At 35.9% G+C, this 23,424-nt stretch overlaps 1 protein-coding gene across 2 annotated transcripts; it reads left to right on the plus strand.

Moving 5' to 3' along the window:
• Positions 1-1,442: 1,442 nt before the first annotated feature.
• Positions 1,443-14,933, plus strand: LOC105045310 (protein BONZAI 3). 2 transcript variants are annotated; one of them, XM_010923545.4, is made up of 16 exons: positions 1,443-1,832; positions 4,526-4,573; positions 5,961-6,109; positions 6,185-6,233; positions 8,425-8,481; positions 8,828-9,004; positions 9,087-9,221; positions 9,325-9,386; positions 9,482-9,581; positions 9,699-9,813; positions 9,896-9,972; positions 10,081-10,218; positions 12,609-12,773; positions 12,851-12,964; positions 13,213-13,309; positions 14,588-14,933. In XM_010923545.4, the coding sequence occupies exons 1-16, from the start codon at positions 1,665-1,667 to the stop codon at positions 14,716-14,718; spliced, it is 1,782 nt and encodes a 593-aa protein (XP_010921847.1). In that variant the 5' UTR covers positions 1,443-1,664; the 3' UTR covers positions 14,719-14,933. The 2 variants fall into 2 exon arrangements, with proteins under 2 accessions (XP_010921847.1, XP_073113970.1); XM_073257869.1 differs by lacking the exons at positions 9,699-9,813; positions 9,896-9,972; positions 10,081-10,218.
• Positions 14,934-23,424: the final 8,491 nt, after the last annotated feature.

A 23,424-nucleotide genomic window follows, 5' to 3' on the forward strand; every position in this document is an offset into this window, starting at 1 on the left:
ACATATAAATAAAATGAATTAAAAAGTGAAGGAGTATTGACATTTTATCAAAAAGTTAATAAGAGATAATTTTATCAGCACAGAAATTCATTTCTCATATGCTTTATCTATCTTTTCTTGCATCGTCCAAATTTGCAAGGATGTAAATTGGTGGGGCTGAATAGATGAACAATCCTTTATTTTAATCTATTTTTTCTTAGATTTTTAAATTAAACAGTGAACAGAGATCATCTATCCTTCCAATTCCTTCTATTCTCCTTCTCGTGACCCCAACAAAGTATAGGATTACTGAATTAAATGATGGATGAAAGCTATCCATTTTTCCTATCATGACCTCAACATAACATATAATTGATCTCATATAGAAGATCTTGGGTATTTATATAGTGCTTAAGAACCCAAATAACATCTTTTCATTAGTTTTTTTTAGATGTGGTACTAAATTATTACAAATAAGATGGTATTAAACAAACTTGGCCCTCTTACCAAAAAATAAATAAAACAAACTTGGCCCATGGCCCATATGTGCAAGGGCGCCGAAGCACGAGCTTTTTTGGGAAAGGTCAATCTTGAAATTTGTGATTGAATTTGGGTCTCTAGCTTGGCAATAATGTCGAAACTTAAATAAAGAAAAAATATATGAGGATTTATATGAGCATATGTTTAGTTAAAATTAAAGTTGATCATGAGCCAAGATTGGGCATAGAAAATATCAGATTTTAAATAGGTATAGTCCAGACCTAAGGTTTGGTACATTATCAGCTCTTGTTAAAATTCAATTTCAATTCTCCTCCCAATATTCAAATTGCATTCTAACTAATTTACTATTAAAGATGGTAATAGATCGGGTTAGCCAATATCTATACCTATTCTATAATTAAAAATTATATATCCATACCCTCGTACTCGTCTTGGATTGGATTACGTCGGATATATGTAAATATTATAAAATAATTATAATTTTGAAAAAAAATATAAATTTATATTATAGCAGATCGAATTTGAGATGGAATATATTATTATCCATATATGTGATGGAAATATTTTGAATTTTTTTTTTAAAATCTATATTTAACTCAGATTGTAATCTGACTGGATAAAATTCATTGAAATATCCCATGGATTTGTTAATATTATCATCCTTATTTACTTTCGGTTTTCCAAAAAATATCTTTTCTAAAAATATCTGAATCCAGCTATTTCCTCTTCAGTCACGAATCGAACGCGTCAGGATTCGATAAAAGGAAGTTAATAAATTGACTTCCCTGGTCCCGGTGCTTGTCATGAAAAAAATGTCTTCCCTTCCTCCCCAATGCTTCCAACCAACTCGCTAATAATACACCAAACCCTCCCCGCCTTTTCGTTGACCCTATTCCCAAAACAACTCGAAGCCCGGTCATATACCAAACTCAGAGATTTCCTTCCCTACCCGGCTCCCATCCCCTTCTCCCCAAGGGAAAAAAAAAGGAAAAAAAAAATACAAAATCTCTTCCACCGCGTCGTTCTTATTCTATCACTCGGAGATGCATGTTTCCTCGTATGTTCGTTGCTCTCGCCTCGCAAATCCAACGTATTCGGAGAGTATTTCTGAAATCCCAAGTATATAAGAAAACGGGAACCCCTCAAGGATCAAACAACGAAATCGACCTGCGAGAGAGGACGGCATGGGCGGGTGCTTCTCGGACGTGAACGGTGGCCAGGCGGCGGTCGGCGTCGGTTCCCGCGGCGGCCTCGCCGGACCGCCGCTGGAGGCGGCGCAGCAGGAGCTGAACGACGCCGTAGACCACTTCCTTCATACCCACGGCCTCCGCGGCCTCTACATTCCCCTCGAGGCAAGCAGCCAAAAAACCCTTGCTTTTTAAAAATTTTCTAGATTCTAGCCAGTGTATCGATCTTTATAAGCCAAAGTCAATTCTTTATGGAATATTTTCTCTGTGGGGCCACATGTTTGTGTATGTGACCGATTGTTGATTAGGATGTTGTGGGCTGGTAGAATTAGTCAATCTATAGGACATGAACGCGTGCCTCGAAGCAAATGGTGTTTGAGACGTCGAAAGCTGAATTGGTTCTTATCTGAAGTTTGTGGTTTGAGGGTTCTCCACGTCGTTCACAAAGGGTGTCTACCTGGATGGATGTTGAAGTACAGAACTAGAGATAAATTGCTGCCTTTGTTATTATTGCTGGTGTAGTGAAAAAAAAAAAGAAGAATCTTTTGGGCTGTTAGAGGCTTGACTAAGGATATGAAGCTGGAATCTGATTGCTTCTTCCTATAGCAGATGCATGTCGAAATCCCACCATGTAAATTATACAAAATATAATCTTTCAGGCCATTAGAGGGTTGACATAGGTTACGAAACTTGAATTGGTTGACCTGTTAGTTTGTCGAATACATGTCAAGGTCCCACCATGTCATTATAACTAGGATTTTGTGGATCACATCCTCTATGCTAGTTGCTGTGAGGTTTCTCTTATGATAAGTGCAGTGATTATTCTGTAGGTGTGCATAAACAATGCTTATGTTTAAAAAAGACAAAAGTTAAAAATTTAAATTTTTATGTCATGCTTGTTGTGAGCATGCTGCATAGAGGCCGCAAAGCTTACATACAGTCAGGGAGGTGGAGTATGCTTAAGGGATATTGTTTGATGTCCTTGGTCAAAGATTGGTGAATCGGGTTGTTTGGGGCATTAGTTTTTGCTAAGCCTCTCTCCGACACACCATCGATTATGATCTGATTTTTAAGGAATAGAAAAAACTCTATGTTGCTCATGATGGAAGTTTTATTTAATGGATTGTTATGTGCAGCTTGCCATCTTGACTTTGTTTTGAGCTCAATGAAGAAAGGATTCTTTTAAGATGGTTTACTGTCGGTTATAGACAATACGTTATAGTTTGTTAGTAATATGTTATATTTTGTTAGTAATTAAACATGCTAATGAATACACACTGTTCAGTGTTCACTGTTATACCTTTTCTTTTTGATTGTTTAATTCTCCTTAACTTTCCTCCACCTGACCTTTGAACAATGAACTTTCACAAATTCGGAAAGAAGAAAATAAAGTTTACAGCTTCCGACACTCAGAGAAATAAATACTAAGAAAAGAGGTCGTATAGAAAGGATTGAGAAGAAGCAACTTTTACTTTAGTCAAGAAAGTTAATTTAAAAGATAATTTCGGAATAAAGTTTCCTAATTTACTAATTAGAAAGTAGACAGCATGGTAAAGTGTGAAGATGGTAAATAATTTTGGTAAACTGCAAGGGGCCTAGGGAGAAGTTTGAAAGATTGGCAAAGTTGAGGTTGGAGAATTCTTGAGAAGCGTGCAATGGGTTGAGACTACATTGTCTCACTGATATCTTAATGGATGCATGGGGAACATGAGCTGGTGTGATTTATTTGCTTTTCAAAATTTGAGGTAATGTTTTGAAAACTATATCTTATTTTCATTTGTCAAAATCTGCTTTTACATACTTTGCCTTGCTTGACTCATTTGAGAACTTTTGCTATAAGTTTTTCTTCATAATTTCAATTTTGCATTGAATAAGATGCACCTTGGTGCATCCCTTGCATTTCTACAGTCAAGATCCTGTAAGCAAAAAAAAAAAAAAAGAAAAGAAAAGAAAAATAATGATAATAAAAAAAAAAGATATTTGCTTAGATGGTGGATCCTCAGTAGCAAGAAACTTCTAGATCCTCAGTAGCAAGAAACTTCTAAGGAGGATGCTGTGCCCACTTTAGAATCTCAGAGGAAATTTCACCTATACCCACATCCTAAGGGCTCTTATTTCTAAATTTCTTTGGGAGACCCATTTTGTCGCACCTACACGAGGCAATGAAGGCAGTTACCTTTCGAAACATTGATCAGGGGTGATTGAAATTCTTAGTTCAATTTCTCTGTAAGTTATGACCATCAAATATTTTTTTGGATAAAAGATACATATGATTGGCAATAGTTCAGATGCACCTGTTCTTTCTGTTGTTGAGTAAACAGCTAGCATCATCCTATCTTTTTCATATAAGCTCTCCTCATCATTGTTTGTGATTCATTTTGTAGCTTCAATTTGCTTAACATTTGGCATCCTTCTAACACCAAGTCTTATGTTTGATGAAATTAAATATGACATATGAACAAGATAGATCACCACTCAACCAGAATGAACGATATTAATTTCCTACATAATTAACCATGATTCTCTAACTCTTTGTGAAAAAGTTGCTGGGGACTTTGATAGATAGATTAATTTAAAGCGATTAAGCATACAACCATTACATTGGACCTGTGGTGCAAAGGTACCTTTAGCATTATTGTTGCCAAATTTTGCAAATCATTAGGGCAATGTGATAGCTAATGGGACATTAATCATCATTTATCTTTGTAGTAAATTGCCAACCAAACTTTTTGTTACATTTTTTTATTATATGATCAAATCATAAATTTTTTATTGGTACCACTGCTGAATTCGATTTGGTATTTGCCCTTAATGATTGCTCCTTGCATCATTTATTTTCTTTCTTATTTGTTTTCTAGTTATCGCTATCAGCCTCGAAGTTGCTCGATCTTGATGTACTTTCAAAGGTATGCTTCTCAAATGTTTGATTGCATATATTGCACTATGAGAACATCTTGTTTTTATGGTAAATATTAGTTACTAAACCATGCTTCTTGGTTAGTATGTATTGTTCTGGTGCTCTTCCTCATGGCGATGCATAGACAATCTTGTCATATTTAGTTCCAGATGGTCTTTTGACAACTTGCAGGTTCATTGAGCTTTCTTTTGTTTTTGTTTGCTTCATCTAGTGCCTCTCTGGCTGCTAGTAACTGAACTTGTTAAGTTAATTGAGTTGCATGGAGCTTATACAACAATTCTTTAGTTCCAGCTGTAGTGTAAATTCTTTAAATATATGTTACTGGTCATTTCTTCAAGTTAAATGAATGTTTGTTAAAGACAATTCCTGCATTTAAAGATTTCTTCCTTTTGCACTGATCCCACATCAATAGTGAGGACCATTCATATTGTTTCTAGGTGGCTATATTAGTGGAAGATGCTCTTGGCTGATAATGTGGCTTTCATTACCCGCCTTTTTAAAGTACAACTTGATGCACTAATGATTGGTGAGGGCATGCCTTCCAATCACAACTTTCCATGTTTGGTGCGATGGCTGCGATTGTATGGAGCACACACTGGCACAGGGGGAAGCATATCTCATCAAATGTGGTGGGCCCCATCCAATCATGGCCTTTGCGCCAATCATGGACAGAAGCGATTTGCAAGAAAGACCCTCTCCAGTCCATGTTGGGACCGGAGAGAATCTTGATCCTTAATGATATTTGGGTTGCATTTGTTCATGTTGTAGCATCTACACATGCGTATCCATGTTATGCTGTGGTCTAGGATGCGTATGCCCAAGAATGTGAGCCAACAATGTGTAGAAATTTTGTCGAGAAGTAATTGCTGTCTGATACTTTATTCAAACATTGAGAATTGAGATAAACTGGTTAAAGAAAAAGTGAATTTTTAATAAAATTAACACACACACTTCGTGATTAGGGCTTGAATTTTTGTACAAAACCTATCAAATAATTGGATTGCAATTCAATTTAATTATTGCTTCTTCTCTATCTGGAATTTGTGTTGCAAGAAACTTTTATTTCTTCTTTTGTAAGTTATGTGAACTTGTCATACAGGCTAGAGAGCCATATCTGTGTGGCAGATGACGTTGCTGCTTTTGTTGTTTATACCATAGTTACATTTCTAACTTTGTGGGAAAAAGTAACTAAATCAATGAATCTATGCCATCCTGAATATTAATTTTAAAAAATTACAAATCAGTCTAACTTGAATGATTTGTTTAGAAAAACTTCTTCTAGATGTTGTTTGAGTTGATTGATAATTTTGGAATTTTGCCTGCTATGCTTCATGGTCTTCCTATTTCCATTTATATATTCTCTTTGGCTTTTGTAGAGTGATCCTATGGCAGTAATCTATGCAAAGAAACTAGATGGAATGCTTGAAGAACTTGGACGGACAGAAGTAATAATGAATACATTAAATCCTGCTTGGATCACAAAATTTACCATCAACTATCATTTTGAGATGGTCCAGCCATTGGTGTAAGCTTATCAAAATCCTCTACATTGTTGCAGATGTTACATAGTCTTATACTGATATATTATTTCATATATCAGGTTTCGAGTTTATGACATTGATACCAAGTATCATAACACATCTGTTAAGGTATTTGACTTTCTTTTCTCCCTACCGTGGTGATTAGATGGTACTCCTGGTTTTTGTAACATGCTATCAGGGACTATACTGTGTGAAGTTTTCTCTTGCTGAAATGTGTGAGAATAATCCTCACCCCTTGTTATCATGCATTTTCTATAGAAATATGGATTACCACTAGTTTTGTATATTTGATCTTGGAAAGCATTTCTTGCTGTTCCATTCTGCTGGGTTTCCTGCAGACTCATGGTATAGATTTTTGTGGTTAGCCCCTAATTGGAGCTAGGAGGTCTTCGACTGGATTTGACAGAGCATTAGTTAATTAACTGACTGATGAACACTAGTTTTAGTAGTTGATCCATGCTTTCCATAGGGCTTATTACATCCAGATCAATATTATTGTCATTCAGACTTGATTATCTGAATCTTCAAAAGAATTAAGATCCAAAATAATTGTAATTTGATGTCTTCTTGATTAGAAAGATTTAATATGAGGACCTCAATTTAGTAAATTCATGAAATAATGCAAATTATTTATTACATGCTTTTCTAGAATTCATCTCCATGTTCCTCTTTTCTTTTCTTTTCTTTTCTTTTTTTGACAATGCTATTACCTACTTAAATCTGTTGGAGAAATTTCAGACTTTGATCATTTAGTATTGTGCTGGACAAGGACAATCTGATCTGGACTTCCCCAGCAACTATATCAACTGATTAGTCTTTTCAACATTCATACGAGGGTTATACTTAATGAAATGCTTCCTTTGTTTCGTTTCCTTTTTCAGCTTATGTGTTCTTCAGTTTTCCTACTGCTTTACTTATATATTTAGAATAGAATATTGCTGTCATTTGCCTTTCACAACTTTAACAATTGTTGGTACAATTGCCATTTTGTTGAGACCGACATGATCATTGCATCACTAAATTATTGAGAATGTCATAGTTCTGAACAGGGCTTGGGGAACCATCCCAAACCACCCAGTTTGGGGCATACTAAGTCATGCCGGTGGTAGACTGAAAGGGTTCTAGTAATCAAAATGAGAAACTGGTGAGGAGGTGGAGAAGGAGAAGAGAGGAAGAGAGAGAGAGGAGGAGGAGGAGGAGCAGGAGGAGAAGAAGAGAGGGGGATGGAGAGAGGGCTTCTTGAGGCTACCAGAGAACAGTCGAGGTCATTGCACTGCTGCCAAGCTTGTTAGAAGCCAAAGGAGGGTAGAAGGAGGGAAGGAGAGGGGGAGAGAGAGGGAAGGCCACTGCACCATTGTCGAGGCTGGTGGAAGGCCAGAGGAGAGGCTCTGCCCTCCTCCCAATCGAAATAGAGGTTTCGGTCTTTGTTTCGTATTTTTTGGTTTTATTGGATGAAGTCAGCAACGCTATTGCCGACTTTGCTGTTCTTTTTTTTTTTTTTTTGGATTTTCAGTTGAAGCTAGCAACCATGCCAAAGCGATCCAGCCTTGCACTGGTACAATACAATCTAGGGTGAACCGAGTGGTTCGGCTGAAATCAGCATATCATATATTAGCATACCATATATTGATGTGTTAGGTGATCCCAAAACATTACATAAATTACAAAGGAATCGTGATATTTAATTGGAAAAAATAATTTCTTAATTAACATGTTAGGTAATACGCACACACAAAAACATATATATGAAATTTTTAACCTTTTTTTAAAAAAAAAACACCTGAGCATTTGCCTGCTACCTAATTATGGTTTGATCCATTTGCTGCCCACACATTGTAATCGTCTTTTGAAACACTGATGTGTACAAATGCACAAATATTGACAAATAGATCTGAGGGAGAGAGATGGGTTGCCACATTGTTTCCTTTTCTATACATGAAACTTTGAGGTTGAATCTACTAGAACTTATCAGATAGAAGTGAGAGAACTGTGTAATTGTTATTTAGCAGGACCTGACAATTAGTTCAGCCGAAATACAAAAATAATTGGCTATTTGGAATTCAGTTTGTCTACATTTTTCTATGCCTCCTAACTAGTTTATAGTTCCTAGTTGAAGAGCTCTAAGATGACAATTTTTAGTTTGACTTTGAAAGCCAGCTAATGGTACCCATGCCTTAACTTTCATGAGTAAATTTTCTATCACAATGTACAATTATGAATCATATTTTTTTTACATTAAATAAAGTTTATTTATTCTTCACCTGAATTCAGAAATTCACTAGCTGCTGATGTTCTGCAGATGCTGAAGTTGAATGAGCAAGACTATCTTGGAGAAGCTTCTTGTGCTCTGTCAGAGGTTATACAATCTCTCTTAGGGGAACTGTGTTTTGATTGTATTTTTTGAACATGGACAGTAAGCTATTGACAAAACATCCCATATGCATATGGAACCTAACTTCTGCTGAGACTTTCATTTCAATGCTCAGATTCATTTGTTTTAATACTATATGGATAGTAGCTAAATCGTGACATTATTGATGTAGATTTTATGTTTGGAACAAACTGTAAAGTATGAAATATAAAGTGTCTTTATGTTACTGAAGTTGTATGTACATTACATATGGTAAGCTACTTCATTTCTGTAATATCTCATAGAATGTGTATACTCATAGTGTCTGTGTTATTTCTTTTTCTTTTGATAGATAGTGACCAAACATGAACGAAGTTTGACACTTAAACTAAAATACCGGAATAGCCCACCTGCTGTTCATTTAGGGACAATAACTGTCCATGCAGAAGAAACAGTGGCTTCAAGGACAGCAGTGGAGATGATAGTACGCTGCTGTCACCTGGAAAATAAGGATGTGTTCTCCAAAAGTGTATGTATCATAAGGCTCCTTTCTTCATCCTAGTTTAAGTTATATTTGGAATATCCATTTTGATTATTTCTTTATTTTCTAGGATCCTTTCATAAGAATATCCAGAGTTGTGGAGAGTGGAATTTCGATTCCTGTATGCAAAACGGAGGTAGTCAATAACAACTTGAACCCAGTGTGGAAGCCTATAACACTGACTATGCAGCAATTTGGAAGCAAGGCAAGCTTGGCGTATCTATTAGACTATCAATACTGTGCAAAATAACATCGATTTATTGTGGGCATGCTTATGGCTTTGGTTACTAATCTTTGGTTGCTTGCAGGAGAATCCATTGATTATCGAGTGTTTTGATTTCAATGCCAATGGCAAGCATGCACTTTTAGGGTATGGCTTGTGATAAATGATTGGCAGTTGTTTGCATTTTACTCTGATCCTGATTTGAGATTTGCTAGTTATTTACGTATCAAGTCTTCCAACAGAGAACTTCAAGGAAGCATGGCAGAACTTGAAAAACTTAGCAGGGAAAAGATTGGAGCACACTTTTATGTTCCATCTTCTGTCCGTCAGGGTCATAAAAAGGTGATTAGTATCTGCTTTACAAAAATTTTGCTGGTTTCATATATAAATGCTTATTAACTGGCATTCATTTAATTTATTATGTTTTTTTTTTGAGGTACATATTTTATTATGTTTCAGATGCTGAAGGGACAGCTGTTTGTGGATAAGTTCTGTGAAAAAATTCAATATAGTTTCTTGGATTATATTTCCAATGGATTTGAGCTTAATTTCATGGTTGCTATAGATTTTACAGGTGCTGTACTATTACTTGCATAATTGTATTTGGTATTACATACTTTATTCTTTGCTTGTTGCTAAGATTGTTGTTTGTTCAGCTTCAAATGGAAATCCTCGATCACCTGATTCCTTGCATTATATTGATCCTTCTGGCCGATTGAATTCATATCAACAGGTAAAGGAAAAAAAATCATTTTGCACTTCTAGTGAGTTTTCTTTAAGGCGTCCTCTATTAAGGTTCTAGGCTTTTTATATATATATATATATATATATTTTTAAACAGGCTATAGTGGGGGTTGGAGAAGTTTTGCAATTCTATGACACTGATAAGCGCTTTCCTGCATGGGGTTTTGGAGGAAGGATGAGTGATGGGTCTGTATCTCATTGTTTTAACTTGAATGGAAGTCTTGATGAGTGTGAGGTAAGTTGAATTCAGTTTTCTCCAACTTGTGCTTATCATAACACCACTTTCTGTTCTTCTGATATTTTGTCTTTTCTTGATGTAATGATTAGCCTTCTAGAAAAATAGCTCATATAGTGGTAACTAGATTGTTGTCGTTTTACATATTTATTTTTCCTTTTACAAAATTTGTCAATGATTGGCATACTTTGTATTTTTGTTGTTTATTTCTCTGATTTCTAGTGACTGAATTACTAATTCATATCAATCATGAAAATAATGCATCTCTCTATGCTTCTTGAGTTTCATGACCATTAAACCCTAGGTCAAAGCTTGATATCATAAAAACTCTTTGGAAACCTGAAGTATGGGAGATATGCTTATCATTCGGATTGCATTGCTAAAATATGTGGTATGTTTCACTACCCTTGCAGTATCTAGATCTAACAGCTATGAAGCATGGATAGGACATGATATAGGATACTACATGATACGGATGTGCTGATATGGCTTCTTCTGCAAAAAAATGTACATGAAAAAACATGTATAATATGATATGACCTTATCCATAAAACATAATGGTTAATCACAGTAACATAGCCTATACTCCATACAAGAACATCAACATTTATAACTTCATTTAGTGATTAAATGATCATTTAAATCCATAACCCACAGACCATACTCCATTCAATAGAATCAGCATCATAGACTGTAAAATTGGCAGCCATTGTTTATATCATTAAAAGGTCACCATTCATGCAAGAGAAAGAAGAAAACCCTCACCAACATCCCTGGGGGTATCCGGGAAGTATCCCAGGCATATCAGGAACCTTTTTTTTCCATTGAAAGAAATACACAAGAAAATGCTTAAATATGGGACATGTATCCTAGCCTTATCCAATGTGTTCCAAAATCTGATACTGCAAAATACATGACATGCAAGTTGAATATATGTGTGTCTTCGTCAACAATGTAAGCACTAAAAGCTCATGATTAGATTGCTAATGCCGGACAACTTAATGATATTATTCAGGCAGCACTCTGTCATTTGAGGACATTAAATGACTATGCTATTCTTATTAGGACATTAAATTAAATTAATTAATATATCTAGTTGAAAGTTAACAAACAATGTGCAAGGCACTGAACACCAATATAAGCATGAAGACCATGTCAAAGGATAGAAAATCAGCATTCTGATGGAGAAGAACAAGAAATCTAGTGAGAATTGAAGAAAAAGTGTGATAGAGGATACATATATCAACCACAAAAGTTTGCCATCTGATATAATAGTTTCAGAAATCTACCAACAAACATTTTTATGAGAATTTATATAGGCCTATAACAAATGACTGGTGATTTTTCACAGCATAACTAGAATAAAAAAACATAACATCTCCCCTAGAGAAGTTCCACAGGTCGATTGCAAAGCAAAACATTGATGTGCAAAAGTACTTAGCAAATGCATAAAATAATATAAAGCATGGTAAAAAATAATTAAAGTGATATTTGGATGAACACTTATTTCAATTCAGAAGGCATAAAAGAAAATTACATTTTGGTTGAAATTGTTTTAGGCAGATTCTGTGACTCTGAGTTTTAGATGGAGTCTAGATTGCAACTTTGCAGTAATCCATTGAATATTAATAGTGTGTAGGTAGTGTACAAAATATGACTTCCCAATATTTAATAGATAGGTTTTAAATGTATCTACCTAAAAGATATAGTAGTGTACAAGTGTCACCGCTTCACCCCTTGTAAACTTACAACTAACCATTATCAAAAGTTATATGCCCAGCAAATATAACAGTATCTGGTTGTATAAAAAGGTTTGCAACCTGCTTTCTGGACTTGCATCTGGGATGGATCTGGGTAAAGAGGTAAAAGTATCATTGTGGCATTCAATTTATATGTTCTTGTCAGGATTTGTTATATTATGGTGTATTCTATGTACTCATGAGCTTTCCGTTGACTTAATAGTTGGATTCATACCTAAACTGGTCTTAGAGCCAAATTCATGCAGGCTGTCTGAAGAAACTAGATGTATAGTTTCTTGGTACCTGAAATTTTGAAATTACACTATCCTGGTAAGCAGGGTTATGGCCTAGTTTTTGCACCCGTTGTGTTAGGAGGCTGTTCCATTTTTGAAACTCCAGGAAGTTTCCATAGATGTTTGACAGGGCTTGCACTATTTTGATGAAATGCTTGGTGGCACTCCACTGTACACAAAAATGAAGGGGGAAAAAAGAAATCATGTTATCCTGCTTTACCAGGACAAATGGTGTTATAAACTTACAATTGGCCTAGCCACCAAAACAATGCAATATCGGGCTCCCTGAGTTTTGGTTTAGTTTTGAGACAACCAGGAATGGTGGTTTATCGGCAATTTTTTTCTTTTCTTGCTACAGGTTGTTGGAGTAGAGGGTATCATGTCATCATATGCAATGGCCTTGCATAATGTCATACTTGCTGGACCAACTTTATTTGGGCCTGTGATCAACAAAGCTGCGGCAATTGCTAGCAAGTCTCTATCCTATAGCCACAACAAATACTTCGTCTTGCTTATAATCACGGTAATGGTTCATTGCCATGTTCTATTTTTGTTTTCTCTTGTCTGTTTTTCTTGATTAGCATTCTGCTTTCTTTTCAGGATGGAGTAATAACTGATGCTGTTGAAACCAAAGATGCTATAGTTAAGGCATCAGATCTGCCCTTATCAATTCTTATTGTTGGAGTTGGAGGTGCAGATTTCAAACAAATGGAGGTACAAAAACAAGCATTCTCCATTATCTTGATACCAAAACTGTTGCCTTTTGCATAAGAATAGTTAGTGAAGTTTAAATATTGTCATTTAAGTCCCTTCTGCTAGGAAAGTTCAAGCTCCTTTTCCATCTGGCATTTAGTGGTGTCTAACATTATGCAGTTTTCTTGCAGTTTTATTTATTCAGCTGACCAATAGTCTAAACTCTGAAAAGTAATCAATATTCAATCTTGACCTTTTTGTGTATATAGATCCTCGATGCCGATGATGGAAAGCGATTGGAAAGCTCCACCGGACGGATTGCTACACGCGATATTGTACAGTTTGTTCCCATGTGGGAGATGCAGGGTGAGTAACCATGTCCTCTTTTCTTTATCAGTCATGGGACCTTGGAGCAGAAGGTCACCTATTTTGCTCTGATGGTAAGGTCCAATAAGAATAGAGAGATACTCCTTTAGGGGTAAACTAAAAGCAATGTCACAATTACTAAATATGTATGGAAATACTAAAGCATTTAATGTGAAGAATTGGAAGGAAAATGGAGAAAGGTGATAATTCTAGAGGAATAATCTTTTGTGCATCTTATCTCTTTCTTTTAACTTGTACTATGGTCCCGTATTTCCATCAAGTTCTTAAAAGGGCAATTTATATATAAAAGTATAAAACGAAGTATACATTTATGGGTTTTCTAGATGTGCATGGTAGTTATGTTTTAATGGGATTTCTACATGTTTCTTTTAACCTGTTCTATGGTCCTGTATTTCCATCAAGTTCTTAAAATGGCAGTTTATATATAAACATATAAAAAGAAGTTTACATTTGTGGGTTTTTTAGATGGGCATGGTAGTTATGTTTTAATGGGATTTCTGCATGTTTCTTTTTAAACAAAGATATAAAAACTACTTGTTAGGAGATAAGAAGGCATGTAAATAATGAAAGACTAGAAAATTTTCAGGAGCTTGGCAACAATAGGAAGATCATATATCTTGAAAGAGGGGTGGGGGGAGGAGGTTGGGAAAATAGTTATACAAGATCTAGGGGAGGTCATCCGTTTAGATTCCGACAACATATATGTACTTGAAACTATGGTGCTAATGTACAATTTCATTATGCGAGGGGGCACTTTCCCCCTCAACCCTATGTGGCTCTAACCCTGAAAGAAATAATAGTGCATGGAAGGTTTAAAGTTGCTATTATTGGAGTCCCATTGGCAAAAGATAAGGTCTCCTTTAATTGCATTGTTCATTTTTTTGTCTTCTATTTTGTCTATTTGAAATCATATTACCAGAGTTTTGAATTTGATATAACAGCTGTTGTGATTTTTGGAAACATGAAATAAATCTGGTGGCCCTTCTTTTGGTATATCGTTTTCACTTTTTTGAAAACTAAACAAGTGCAAGTACCTTGATTTTCTGTAAGTTGTTTTGGAAACTGTTTCTCAGAAACAGACAAAATTCAGTGATCGGACATTTTATTCATACCGATGCTGTTTTTCTGTGTTTTGAAGCAGAAAATAGAAACAGAGTGGAATCGAGAAGGAGCTGCTTTATTTTTATTTTTATTTGTTCCTACGTCTATATGCTCTCTCTTGTTCTCCAGCTGAGATAATCTATTTGTTGGTGACAGGAAGACAGATCTCCATCGTTCAATCACTCTTGGAAGAGCTGCCTGGGCAATTCCTGACATACGTGCGGAGCAGAGACATCAAACCAATATTTGCTCACCCTGCTGCAGCTTCTGCATCCCAACCAAACTGACTCCAAAGGAGACATGGAGTTGGACTCTGAGCTAACAGTGATCACGCCATAGTTCTTGCTAAACTTCTCTAACTATTTAGGCTCTACATTTTCCTTGTGAATACAGCCTACAAATTATAGGGGCTTGGTAAATTTTGGTGTAGTGATGATGTTGGTTTACATGTACAGCAATTAATAGCCTTTGCAAATCTGGTAAAGTTCACATTGTGGATTTATGGCCTTGATTCTGGGTGTTTTGAACGGATGGCTGTGATATCATTTGGAAAGGGAATGTATGGTTGTTGTGCAGCAGGGAATTAAAGCAGTCCTTGTTTAGCTATGTGATTTCACTAGAGGTGTATGCATATACATAGGTATGTACATGTTTGTACTATATGTGTATAATGCAAAATGGTAGCAAGTCACTTCACATATTATTGATGGAAATGAGACTAATTATTAATATATTTGGTGCCAGAGTTGCGCCCCGCTCCGTAACATTTTCCCTCATATAAAGGTGTGTGCTGGTGGATGTCTGGCTGCAAAGCTAAAAACAATTATGGGCTGACTTTGATTGGGATGTCCATCTGATCACCAGCATTTTATTGTCTGGAAGTTGAAAGGGACGACCATCAAATTAAGCGGGTGGGCTCCTCGGGATTTGTCAAGTGATTGAATAGTCCATGGGAAAAATAAAATTAACAAGATTCTTTCCATACTGATCAAACACAACTGGCTCCCCGCTGTTCGGACAGTCCTTAGCTTAGACTGGGTTCCAACGTCTCATTTTTGTGAAGTCGGGAGAATTCCAACCTTGTGCAATGCAGCCTTTGGAGGCATGCAAATGGGAGTTATTTCTCTCTCTCTTTTCTTTTTTTTTTTTTTCTTCTTCTTCTTCTTCTTCTTTGCATTTGAGAGTGCATGTGCATGCTCCTTCATGCATGCTTGCCAGTATGTTAATTATACGCATGTTCCTGCATCTATTTGTATTTATGTTTGCATGTATATCTATGTGTTTGAGTATGTACACATGTGCTTGTTGGGAAAACGTAGGGAGTTCAAAGTATATATTTTTAAAATTTTTACAGTAAAAATAATAGATTAAATAATTTAATCTCCTACACATGCTTTAGATTAGATTTAAACTATTTTTCTAAAGATCGATGATCATCGCTGTTGATGAACGTGATACGAGATCTTTTCTGATGTCAAGTAGTCATACAGCACGCTCGGCTTTTACAGATAGTCTACTTGAAGCTCTGAATAGATTGTCCATTTCAGGAGTGCTAGCTCGCGTAGAAGTTTCTAGATGGTTGAAGATGATTCTTTTTTTTAAATCGTCTAGACACCTTCAGATTAGAAGATGGAATTTTTCGAGGAGGTGGTGTGGAAGAAAGAAGACAAGATTCTTCTTGTGTTTTTCTCTCACATAACTAGAGCATAGGAAACCCTAGACCCACCCTAGATCTCATGCTCAAGAGGAAAAATCTTCCTCGATTTCTTACGTTGGGAAGCTCGCCCCCTCTCTGATTTTCCTCATGCCTTCTCTAAAGTTTCTCATGCCTAAGATCACCTCTAATGGGGCGCATAAGAAGAGATTTGGATTGTTTGGTTCAAGCTCAAACGGTGGTTGATCTTATCATTAATTCAAATCAAATTTGAATTCTATTTTGAATCAAACTTAAACTCTATCTTAGGAACTCAGAGAAAGTGGGTGACAACACTCAGATTGGCTTAAAAGGTTCATGCAAAAAATCATTTACACGTGAGAAAAAAGATAGTCGGCAGCAATGAAGAGTCCATCCAATCTTGGACTCTAGGTTTAAGTTCGATTTCAAACCTTTTGAACTCAAACTTAAACCAATCTAATCTCAATCCAAATAGGATCGGAAGAAGGCGTCAAACACCTTTTGGGCAAGAGATTCCATGCACAAAATAATTTCACGTGTGAAGAAGTGAAAGGGCGCAGGAAGGATGGCGCAAGGTGTTTGTTCAATTTGAATTCGAATTTGAATTTATTTCTAATTAGGCTCTTGACCCAACCAAATTAGGTTAGACCCAATTAGATTATCTAATCCAATTAGGTAATAAATGATTTCGATTAAATCTTAATCAAATCAAAAATTAATCAAGCTCGAATCAGAAATTGAACACCCTTACGATTAGGCCATCTCACCTAATCGGATCAAACCAAATTGAATCCAATTCAATTAGATTTAATCCAAACCTCAATGCTCAATCAAACTGAGCTAATTAGCAATTTAATTGTCAATCAATCCTCCTATAATTCATCAACAATTAGTGAATTAATTTATTACAACTTTTGCATAAGGTCAATTATCAATTAAATTGATAATTATACCCTAAAATAATTTTCAATTGTTGATCAGCCGCATGATCAGTTGGAAACTTCTTTTGAGTGCGACCCTATAGGTTTGAATCCAAGTTGGTAGTATAGGAACGATCTTCCTATATCAATTAAAGTGACCATCTAGCAATGGTATCCGACGTCTGAATAGATCGAAAGATTGTAAAGCATCATTCAAGAACCTATCGGCATATGATTACTGTATAATTCATTCCTTCGATCCTAATGCTCAAGGTGACCTAGGGTTTAACTATATCAACCCCAAAATAGTCAAGTACATTGTATTTCAATCTTTCAAATTCATCACATGGATTATTCTAGCCAAAATTTTACTAAATTGAAACATACTGATGCATTAACTCCTACTTATTTGATGGGGTCAATTTCATCTTGACTCATACACCAACTTCACAAGTATTTGATTGTGCCCAGAAATCTTTCAAATCCTGAATTAAAAATTTAAATAGTCCGACGTTAAAGCACAGTGAGTTGCTTGCAAGTTACCATGATGATCTCAGGTCAAAGGGACACTTATACTCATATCTTTCGCAAGCTACTCTTGACAGCAGAATGCTCAGCGGTTGATCACGTTCAATAAAATATACTCCTACATTTCACTTGTATGCAGTACCAATATCTCTACACCTCTTGATTATGAGGACAATTAATGCATATGACATACAACGATTTATACTTGATAATTGCTATTATTCTAGTAATAACGTATCATTTGGTCGTGAACTTATTTTAAGGAATAAACGATATATCTTCCTATATCGATTAGGATAGTCTTAAGGATTTCATCACAATATTGGAGTTCATTAAAAAAATATATACTATTTTGTGATAAAAAAACTAAATAATAATTTTATTAATTTATCAATTCATATATATTTACATAATGAGCTCAACCATCAACAGGCTGATGATTGACTTTGGGACACAATTTCTAACTGTGCTCGCTTATACAAATCTATATTTTTCGGTTGGCTCAAACTAGCCGCTATGTACTTGAGAATGTCATACCCTAGCAGCTCATTATCATTTTGACAACAACCTTGAAACGTCTTTAATTTGAGGATGGCAACGGGTCAGGTCTGTTCAAACTCATGTCAATTTATTTGACATAAACCTATGACCAACCACCACTATCTGAACTCCATTTGTTAGCCGAGAACTTCAAAAAAGTGAACAAAATGAAGACTTAATTGCATGTAAAGATGAAGTGGGAGGGAGTGAGAAGAAAGTGAAATGTAGAAGAAAGCATGATAAGTTATAAAATTGCCATCACTCAATTATTCTTAGAGCATATTTTAATCTTCAAGTATAGACTTCATAAGCTTCCTAATAACTTGAGCCAAGGATTGACCAGCTAATGGTCCACCAAACTGCTGCTATTGTTCTAGGTTTCAATGATTTGTCCTTATGGTGACTTGTTGAGTCTGGGGATCCAAGCCTAACTTGATCCATCTATAATCTGATTGGTCTTGGAAATGCTAGCCAGCTCAATTATGCAACTTCATCCATTTTCGATAGAAGAGTATTGAATAAATAACTGCTTGCCAATTACTTCGTTTGCCGGACCTGGTTGAGTGCTATATCAAACAAAAGTACATTCAAGTTGTAGCTGATGGCAATGCCATTGCGACAAAGATAACAATACTTTATGAAAAAAAATGCAACGATTTGCAGAAGAAAAAGGTCTCATGTGCGCTCAATAGAAAAGTTAACTATTGGAATATTTGGCGCAGTGCTAATAGAAAAGTATGGGATATTTTGTATGGGAAAAGGTACTCTGCCATTTCCAAGCAAAAGTTCGTTGGACCATTTCCAGTCTACAACTGGTGGACCACCAATAATCTTCTACAACAAAAATTATTTTCATTTTAAAGATCAAATGTGCAATTTTTTATCAAAAGAATCTTAATTTAATCTACTTTATTCTATGAGAATTTTTCTTAAAACTCGAGCATTATTTTTGCAAATTTTGGATGTAAATTATTTTTTTTTTAGGGGGAATACCGGATCAAAAGCACAGCCAAATTGAAATAACAATCTAAAAAAAATTCAATGGTCATTCTAGTGCAACCTGTGTATCATAAAGTATCTTTAGACGATGGTGATCAAAAGATAGATAGCCATCAAATAATATGCACCGTGTATGGCATAGAATGTGCTCATAGATTATTTTATTTGATAGTGGCTATTTATGACCATACAGTCCTCTATGGTTCTGCATTCATCACAGAGGATCCGTGCAAATAGAAATTAACTATCTTAGGCTCTTTGACTACAGCTTAATCGTCGAACTGGTTAGATGACTACTTTGGAAAGTTCAAACGTGAAAAAAAATGCTGCGGGTCAAACACGGCTGGAATGGTTAGGTTAAGAATGAGACCTCGTAGCTTTAAAAGATATTAATGGATTGACCTAAGCAAACCTCATCCATATCTGGTCTCCCACTTTATTTGATCAACTTTCAAGGTCAATTTGTTGAGCCCTCTTTTGCAAGGGAAGTGAATTAGGCATGTATGAGTAGGACGTAATCGGTCTTCAAAAGGAAATTAAAGATTTCATAAATGCTTTAATTATGCTGGTGTAGTTTGAGTGCTTGGATTTGTTTTCTAGAGTTTGATTGATCAATCCCAACCATGCTTGAACCTAGCTAATATTACGCTCAATTCAGATATATCATACATGTATGAACGGAATTTGTATATAGCTGCAGTGCATTATCCACGGTCTATATAACGAAACTCTATTGTACAGTGTACTTGTCCGAAAAATTTGAGTTGATAACAAATCTTGGGGAATTTTTACTAAAAAAAAAAAAAAAAAATCTTGGGGAATTGTTACTTTGGAGGCTGTTGGATGTTGATACAGGAGGCTAGAGTAAAAAGTTCAACCCTTTCCAGTAGGTGCCAATCAGGATGGTTGACAAAGCCGTAGGAACTTGCATGACAACAACTATGGTTTAAGTCTCATCTTTACCGTCTTAAGTTTTATTGTTCCAATAAATTGGATGGGAACTATTGAGTACTTGCTCAGATGGTGGAGGTTCGACTCTAATTGTGGTCATCCTCGTCAAGTGAGGTGGGTATGGAAGTAGTTCAAAGGAGGCCGTGTGGAAGATGAAGTTTGGAAGTGGAGTTTTGGAGGACGTGCAACAATAGGATGGCTTGCCACTTATTGTCTAGTGAACGAAAGAACTTCATCTTTATCTTAAAATAATAAATAAATAAAAAGGATGGGAACAAAAAATAAAAAACCTTTCTCAGTATGTAAGAGAAATAGAAGAAAAATATCATCTTCATTCAATTTAATGATTTCAATAAATTTTATCTATTTTTTTTTCAAAAACCTTGAGGAATTTATAGGATGAATGCAAATATGAAAGATAGCCTTGCCCTAAAATCTAAAACAAGTCCATTACAATAAGGATGACAACTTTTATAAATTATAATTGTTTTGGACGTCCTTTATCATGTAAGCGTATCTAACAATGTGAAAGAAAGCAACTCCTATACATTATTTAATAATATATTTGATCCTTTAAAACATAAATAACAATCATCTATACCATTTCTCTAACAAATTACTATTGTTTCAAATTTCGATTTTTATTATTTTTTTATACAAAGATTAAACTATCCAAGAAATAGTATTGTTTACTGAATAAACAGCGATTGGAAAAATAATCTACCATTCCTGTATCATCGTCCATTATTTTCTTTATAACATCAATTATTTTAATTCTAAAAATTTGAAAGAATATCTTTTTGAGACAAAATAACGGCTAATATAAACGTTACAACAGCCGATGATCGTTTCGGTTGGGGATCCGTTACAACATCAAAACGCTATTGTTGAGACCCTGCCTTGCCCCACCACGACGATAACGGTTAGGACCCTGGAGATTCTTGTCAGCTTCCCAAACGGGGCAGTCCTTTTTGTGGGGGACCACTTGGTCGGGTGTGAGCTCGTGCATAATTGCCTTTGGATCACCTAAAACGCTGCCGTGACTCGTTCTCACTTGGAAAAAACGGAGGCGTCGAGGAATTCGCAACGGTACGTTTTCGGCGGTCAGGATTCGCCTCCGAATTTGAAATCCATGGAGTTGGATTTGAGCTGCCGCGGCTCCGAAAAAGGGTCGAGAAGTTTCGCTCCCTTCGGTTGCAGTCACCGTACGCATCCCGCGAGTAGACGAGTAGAGGGGTGTTTAAACCGTCCGGCGGAGAATCCTTGGTCCCAAATTAAAGTTTGACCGGCGCAATAATTGATAATACCATCGTGTGGCAGCTCTCCTCTGTCCGCCATTACAATTTGTAGGTGCTGGACAAGTGAGATGGAAGCATAAATATAGCTGTCATTTGTTAGTGTTTTTTTTATTTTAATATTTTTTGATTTAATTAATGTATCTCTATTTTTAGCTGGTATGCTGTTACTTTTTTCCTTTTTTGGGTCAGAAGAGTAAAAAGGATAACGGAGAGGCTGCACTTGTTGATAATAAAAAAGAGTAAGAGAGCAACTCATAGTATCTCGTTGCTGGAGAGAACGCCATCATGACGGTGGCATTAATTTCATATTTCTCAAAATGATTTGGGGTGGCAACATCTTTGCTCCAATCCTTAGTAAATTCCTATTTTGGCAAGCAATGGCCTGATTTGACCAGGGTCTAGACTTCAGCTTGGATGGAGTAGGGCAGAAGATATAGAATAATGGATGAGAGTTAGTCCATCCCAATTTGCAAAAAAAAAAAAAATTATATAAAAAGATCAACATGCATGCAAGATGAGAAAGAGCTGGTGGATCCCAATATTTGAATGTAGAGTTATAAGGAGTTTTTATGTTGGCCTCATATAGTTAGATACAAAGAGTTTCTTATTGTTAATTTGTAGCCCTTATGACCGGCTAATAAGTAATTAGATTTTTTAGAAAAAATGATTACTATTAAAATAATATTTGATTTATAAACAATAAAAAAAATAACTTTAATTATCTATATATAGAATTATATAGATTATTAACATGCATATCTATAAAATAATTTATTTTAAAAATTGCTACAATAACATCTCAAGTACTACAAGAGAACTTGCGAAGATAAAATTTATTTTTATCATATCTCTTCTATTTTATACTCATTTTTATTTATCTCGATCTACACAAAAAAAATCACACATTCCTATGGTAATAATTATACTAAAACTAAATATAAAGAGTTTTAACATCATATTCCATTCCTTTTGTAGCTTATTCTATTTGTTTTATGCTAATTCATATGCTTATACTTCGATAAAAATTTCTATATTTTTTTAAATTTGAATTAGCAAAAAATAAAAATATATAAACTTGAAGTGTGTGCCTATATATATATATATAGACACACACACATTAATTTTTTAAAACAACAAAAATTGATAAGTTCACACCCCCATCCAATTACTCCACTATGATCGATTGTAATTGCACAATACTTACTAATTATATCTTAAATATTTTTCTTATATGAATAATCATGTTTTAATTTCAATGGAAATGGTGTGACCCCACAAAGAAAAGAAGCGAAGGTGAAACGCACAGGAGAATGACCAGACGCTCCTAATTGCATCCCTGGCGGTGCCATCTACGCAGGAACCCCCTCAGGCCTCGACCCCCCCATCTCGTGCATCTCACGTGCCACCATTCAGCGCTTAATCCGTAATGTCCAGCCTGGCATCCCTACTACTCCGCCCAAACACATGCAGATAATTACGTCCCCGCCGTCACCTTTCCTACCCCCCGGAATCCCAGCCGACTCCCCGATATCAAAACCGTTGGCTTTCCGCCTTCCCCATCCCCGATGTCCCACCAACCGTTAAAACCATCTTGACCACCCATTCCAACGGTCCGATCCCCGCCACCTGTCCCACTTATCCCCGCCCAGAACAAACTTATCCCGCAGACGGTGGTGAACCCATTGGTAACCCCAAGCTTCTTTCTGCCACGTGGAACGAGGGGAATGGTTCAAATTCTGGGTGTTGCGGCCTAACTGGGCCCAGGGACCATTGTGACAATGACGTTCGCCCCGCAGTATTCACCAACTTATTCCACCGCGGACCAATTCCAGACCCCGGAATACAAACAACCGCGCGGCGCATTCCGACGTGGCGGCGTCGAGGTCCCTCGCGTCATGCCCCATGTAAAGCGCGTATGGGGCAGTTTCGGCAACTCTTTTTTCTTTTAATTTTTTTGGTACATTTCGGTAACTCCATTGAATTACCCCACGCCCCCCTCACCAGTTAATAATTCGTCTTACAATTATAATTTCACAAGGCTATATCATATAAAAATACAAAACCAACCCATTTGTCTTCGTC

This window comes from Elaeis guineensis, chromosome 5, assembly GCF_000442705.2.
Source record: "Elaeis guineensis isolate ETL-2024a chromosome 5, EG11, whole genome shotgun sequence".
NCBI lineage: Eukaryota > Viridiplantae > Streptophyta > Magnoliopsida > Arecales > Arecaceae > Elaeis > Elaeis guineensis.